Below are 6,000 nucleotides of genomic sequence, written 5' to 3'. Positions count from 1 at the left end.
TGGGGGATTAAAATCTGAAAAAATGGAGGGGTTCGGTCCCAAAAATGGGGGGCTTTGGGTCACAAAAATGGGGAATGGGACCCCAAAAATGGAGGGATTGGTGTCCTAAATTGGAGGGGTTGGGGACCTAAAAATGGGGAATTAAATCTGAAAAATGGGGGATTAAATCTAAAAAATGGGGGATTAAAACCTAACAAATGGAGGGGTTCGGTCCCAAAAATGGGGGGGCTTTGGGTCCCAAAAATGGGGAATGGGACCCCAAAAATGGAGGGATTGGGGTTGTAAAATGGAGGGGCTGGGGACCTAAAAATGGGGAATTAAATCTCAAATAATGGGGGGGGCTGGACCCCAAAAATGGAGGGATTGGGGTCCTAAATTGGAGGGGTTGGGGATCTAAAAATGGGGAATTAAATCTGAAAAATGGGGAATTAAATCTAAAAAATGGGGGATTAAAACCTAACAAATGGAGGGGCTCGGTCGCAAAAATGGGGGGCTTTGGGTCACAAAAATGGGGAATGGGACCCCAAAAATGGAGGGATTGGGGTCCTAAAATGGAGGGGTTGGGGACCTAAAAATGGGGAATTAAACCTCAAATAATGGGGGGGGGCTGGACCCCAAAAATAGGGAGATTTGGGTCCTAAAAATGGGGAATGGGACCCCAAAAATGGAGGGATTTGGGTCCTAAAATGGAGGGGTTGGGGATCTAAAAATGGGGAATTAAATCTAAAAAATGGGGAATTAAAACCTGAAAAAATGGAGGGGTTCGGTCGCAAAAATGGAGGGATTTGGGTCCCAAAAATGGGGAATGGGACCCCAAAAATGGAGGGGTTGGGGACCTAAAAATGGGGAATTAAATCTCAAATAATGAGGGGGGCTGGACCCCAAAAATGGGGAGATTTGGGTCCTAAAAATGGGGAATGGGACCCCAAAAATGGAGGGATTGGGTCCTAAAATGGAGGGGTTGGGGATCTAAAAATGGGGAATTAAACCTCAAGTAATGGGGGGGGCTGGACCCCAAAAATGGAGGGATTTGGGTCCTAAAAATGGGGAATGGGACCCCAAAAATGGAGGGATTTGGGTCCTAAAAATGGGGAATGGGACCCCAAAAATGGAGGGATTTGGGTCCTAAAATGGAGGGGTTGGGGATCTAAAAATGGGGAATTAAATCTCAAATAATGAGGGGGCCTGGACCCCAAAAATGGGGAGATTTGGGTCCCAAAAATGGGGAATGGGACCCCAAAAATGGAGGGATTGGGGGTCCTAAATTGGAGGGGTTGGGGATCTAAAAATGGGGAATAAATCTCAAATAATGGGGGGGGGCTGGACCCCAAAAATGGGGAGATTTGGGTCCCAAAAATGGGGAATGGGACCCCAAAAATGGAGGGATTGGGGTTGTAAAATGGAGGGGTTGGGGATCTAAAAATGGGGAATTAAATCTGAAAAATGGGGAATTAAATCAAAAAAAATGGGGGATTAAAACCTGAAAAAATGGAGGGGTTCGGTCCCAAAAATGGGGGGGGCTTTGGGTCCCAAAAATGGGGAATGGGACCCCAAAAATGGAGGGATTTGGGGTCCTAAAATGGAGGGGTTGGGGATCTAAAAATGGGGAATTAAATCTGAAAAATGGGGAATTAAATCTAAAAAATGGGGGATTAAAACCTGAAAAAATGGAGGGGCTCGGTCCCAAAAATGGGGGGGGCTTTGGGTCCCAAAAATGGGGAATGGGACCCCAAAAATGGAGGGATTTGGGGTCCTAAAATGGAGGGGTTGGGGATCTAAAAATGGGGAATTAAACCTCAAATAATGGGGGGGCTGGACCCCAAAAATTGGGGGGCTTTAGGTCCCAAAAATGGGGGGATTTGGGTCCTAAAAATGAGGAATGGGACCCCAAAAACGGAGGGATTTGGGGTCCTAAAATGGAGGGGTTGGGGATCTGAAAATGGGGATTAAAACCTGAAAAAATGGAGGGGTTTGGTCCCAAAAATGGGGGGCTTTGGGTCCCAAAAATGGGGAATGGGACCCCAACAATGGAGGGATTTGGGTCCTAAAATGGAGGGGTTGGGGATCTAAAAATGGGGAATTAAATCTCAAATAATGGGGGGGGGGGCTGGACGCCAAGAATGGGGAGATTTGGGTCCTAAAAATGGGGAATGGGACCCCAAAAATGGAGGGATTTGGGTCATAAAAATGGGGAATGGGACCCCAAAAATGGAGGGATTTGGGGTCCTAAAATGGAGGGGTTGGGGATCTAAAAATGGGGAATTAAATCTGAAAAATGGGGAATTAAATCTAAAAAATGGGGGATTAAAACCTGAAAAAATGGAGGGGTTCGGTCCCAAAAATGGGAGGCTTTGGGTCACAAAAATGGGGAATGGGACCCCAAAAATGGAGGGATTTGGGTCCTAAATTGGAGAGATTGGGGATCTAAAAATGGGGAATTAAACTTCAAATAATGGGGGCCTTGGGGACCTAAAAATGGGGAATTGCGCCTTTGAAAATGGGGAATCGCACCCCAAAAACTGGGGGTTCAGTCCCAAAAATGGGGAGGGGTTTGGGGACCTAAAAGTGGTGAATGAGACCTTAAAAACTGAGAGTTTAGGTCCTAAAAATGGGGGGCTTTGGGTCCCAAAAATGAGGAATTGGACCCTAAAAATGGGGGCGTTATGGGGGAACTGGGGGACTCATAGAGGAGGGGGTTTGGGGGTTCTTTCTGACCAGTGCAACCATCCCCATTTCTCCCCGATCCCCCCCAGTTTTTGGGGTGTCCCCCCGTTGTTGGGGTGTCCCCAAATGTCGCCGTTCCTGATCGGGGATTCGAACCTGCGGCCTGCCGATCTCCGCGCCGCGCGCGGCTTCGGCCGTTCCCGGAGCGCGCTCGGGCGTTTCCGCCGCTCTCGGCAGTTTCCGTCCACGTTCGGCACCCGCCGCTCCACCCACAAAGGGCGTGGTTTCGGAATAAAGCAATATGATTGGTTCACTGCGATGAATGGGCGGGGCTTTTTTGCAAAACCGCTCTACCATTGGCTGGCGGCCCCCTCGCGCCCCCGCCCCTCCTCTCTCTGAATGGCGGTGGGAGGAGGGCGGGACAAACGAAGCTTTTCCGCGCTCTGATTGGTGAAAACACTGAGGGCGCCGCGCTCTGATTGGCTAGCGGTTGAAATCCGAGCTCTGATTGGCTGCCGCGCTCTGAGGGCTCTGCCGGGCAGCGGCCCCCTCCCGGAACGTCGCGGGTGAGACGGGGGGGGGGCGACGGGGGAGGGGGCGGGGGACCCTCGGGAACCCCCGGGAGCTCTCGGTGAGTTCGAGACCCCCGGGAGCCCCGGAGGGCGCGGGGGCAGCGGGGGGAGCCCGGCCGAGGGGGCGGAGGGGCCTCCGGAGGGGATGGGATGGGGCAGAACTGCGGGGTCTCGTGAGGGGGAAGGGGGGGAGCTGAGAGGCCTGAGGGGATTTGGGGGGGCTGGGGAGGATTTGGGGGGGTCTGAGGGGTCTTTTGAGGGGATTTAGGGGCGCTGAGGGGATTTGTGAGGGGATTTAGGGGGTCTGAGGGGATTTGTGAGGGGATTTGGGGGGGGTCTGAGAGGTTTTGTGAGGGGATTTGGGGGGTCTGAGGGGTTTTGTGAGGGGATTTAGGGGGTCTGAGAGGTTTTGTGAGGGAATTTGGGGGCGCTGACGGGTTTTGGGGGGGTCTGAGAGGTTTTGTGAGGGGATTTAGGGGCGCTGAGGGGGTTTGGAAGAGTCTGAGGGGTTTTGTGAAGGGATTTGGGGGTTTTTGTGATAGGTTGAGTGGGTTCTGGGGGGTCTGAAGGAGTTTTGTGAGAGGATTTGGGGGCGCTGAAGGAATTTATGGGGGGATTTGGGGGCGCTGAGGGGATTTATGAGGGGATTTGGGGCGTCTAAAGGAGTTTTGTGAGGGCATTTGGGGAGGGTCTGAGGGGTTTTGTGAGGGGATTTGGGGGCTCCTGGTGAGGATTTAGGAGGTTCTGAGGGGATTTAGGGGGTCTGAGTTGTTCTGTGAGGGGATTTGAGGGTTTTGTGAGGGGTTGAGGGCGAGTTCAGGAGTTTTGTGAGGGGATTTGGGGGCGCTGAGGAGTTTTATGAGCAGATTTGAGAGGTTTTGTGAGGGGGAGTTGAGGAGGTTTTGGGGGATCTGAGGGGATTTGGGGGGATCTGAGGGGATTTGGGGAAATTTGAAGAGTTTTGTGAAGGGATTTGGGGGCGCTGAGAGGATTTGTGGGTTCTGAAGGAATTTTGTGAGGGGATTTGGGGATCTGAAGGAGTTTTGTGAGGGGATTTGTGGGTTCTGAAGGAGTTTTGTGAGGGGATTCGGGGGCGCTGGAGGATTTTGAGGAGTTTTGTGAGGGGATTTGGAGGTTTTGTGAGGGGGTGACAGAAAGTTGAGGAGATTTGGGGGGTCTGAGGAGTTTTGTGAGGGGATTTGGAGGCGCTGAGAGGATTTAGAGGGGTCCTGGTGAGGATTTGGGGGGATCTGAAGGAATTTTGTGAGGAGATTTGGGGGTGCTGAGGGGGTTTGGAGGTGCTGGGAGGATTTAGGGGGTTCTGAAGGAATTTTGCGAGGGGATTTGGGGATCTGAGGGGTTTTGTGAGGGGATTTGGGGGTTTTGTGAGGGGTTGAGGGCCAGTTGAGGAGTTTTCTGAGGGGATTTGGGGGCGCTGAGAGGATTTGGGGGTGTCTGAGGAGTTTTGTGAGGGGATTTGTGGACGCTGAGGGGATTTGTGGGTTCTGAAGGAATTTTGTGAGGGGATTTGGGGATCTGAGGGGTTTTGTGAGGGGATTTGTGGGTTCTGAAGGAGTTTTGTGAGGGGATTCGGGGGCGCTGGAGGATTTTGAGGAGTTTTGTGAGGGGATTTGGAGGTTTTGTGAGGGGGTGACGGAAAGTTGAGGAGATTTGGGGGGTCTGAAGGAGCTTTGTGAGGGGATTTGGGGGGATCTGAGGGGATTTGTGAGGGGATTTGGGGGCGCTGAGGGGATTTGGAGGTTCGGAAGGAATTTTGTGAGGAGATTTGGGGATCTGAGGAGTTGTGAGGGGATTTGAGGGTTTTGTGAGGGAGTGAGGGCCAGTTGAGGAGTTTTCTGAGGGGATTTGGGGGCGCTGAGAGGATTTGGGGGGATCTGAAGGAATTTTGTGAGGGGATTTGGGGGCGCTGAGGGGATTTGGAGGTTCGGAAGGAATTTCGTGAGGGGATTTGGAGGGATCTGAGGGGTTTTGTGAGGGGATTTGGGGGCGCTGAGGGGATTTAGGGGGTTCTGAGGAGTTTTGTGAGGGGATTTGGGGGATCTGAGGAGTTTTGTGAGGGGATTTGGGGGGATCTGAGGGGATTTAGGGGATTCTGAGGGGTTTTGTGAGGGAATTTTGGGGTTCTGAGGGGATTTGGGGGGGCCCTGATGAGGATTTAGGGGGGTCTGAGTTGTTCTGTGAGGGGTTTTTTTTGTGCATTTTAGGATTTTTAAGGGATCTTTGGGGTCTCTGAGAGGTTTTTGGGGCTCTTTTTGTGAGGTCTGAGGCATTTTAGGGGTTTCTGAGGGGTTTTTTGTGAGGTCTGAAGGGATTTTTGAGGTCTCAAAAAAATCCAGAAAATATCCCCCCCCAAAAAAAACCCTGGAACATCCCTTAAATAAAGAAATATCCTAAAAAACCTCAAAAATATCCCAAAATTAAAGAAATATCCTAAAAAAACCTCAAAAATATCCCAAAAATAAATCAATATCCTAAAAGCCCTCTGGAATATCCTCAAAAAAACCCTGAAAATCTCAAAAAAACCCTGAAAAATCCCTCAAAAACCCCTGGAACATCCCTTAAATAAATCAATATCCTAAAAAAACCTCAAAAATATCCCAAAAATAAATCAATATCCTAAAAAAACCTCAAAAATATCCCAAAAATAAATCAATATCCTAAAAACCCTCTGGAATATCCTCAAAAAAACCCTGAAAATCCCAAAAAACCCCTGAAAAATCCCCCAAAAACCCCTGGAATATCC

At 50.5% G+C, this 6,000-nt stretch overlaps 2 protein-coding genes across 2 annotated transcripts in view; one reads left to right on the top strand and one right to left on the bottom strand.

Moving 5' to 3' along the window:
* Positions 1-3,141: 3,141 nt before the first annotated feature.
* Positions 3,142-6,000, top strand: part of SPATS2 (spermatogenesis associated serine rich 2) — a 29,323-nt gene continuing 26,464 nt past the window's right edge. Inside the window, 1 exon segment of the mRNA XM_074534018.1 lies at positions 3,142-3,295. The gene's annotated coding sequence lies outside the window, so the exon portion shown is untranslated.
* LOC141727732 (uncharacterized) lies at positions 4,548-5,613 on the bottom strand. Its single transcript, XM_074534019.1, has 2 exons — positions 5,165-5,613; positions 4,548-5,111 (listed from the first exon to the last, which is right to left on the bottom strand). The coding sequence occupies exons 1-2, from the start codon at positions 5,525-5,527 to the stop codon at positions 4,548-4,550; spliced, it is 927 nt and encodes a 308-aa protein (XP_074390120.1). The 5' UTR covers positions 5,528-5,613.

The sequence above is a fragment of the Zonotrichia albicollis genome, unplaced genomic scaffold, assembly GCF_047830755.1.
Source record: "Zonotrichia albicollis isolate bZonAlb1 unplaced genomic scaffold, bZonAlb1.hap1 Scaffold_241, whole genome shotgun sequence".
Classification (NCBI taxonomy): Eukaryota; Metazoa; Chordata; class Aves; order Passeriformes; family Passerellidae; genus Zonotrichia; species Zonotrichia albicollis.
This window is presented reverse-complemented; position numbering and strand designations above follow the sequence as displayed.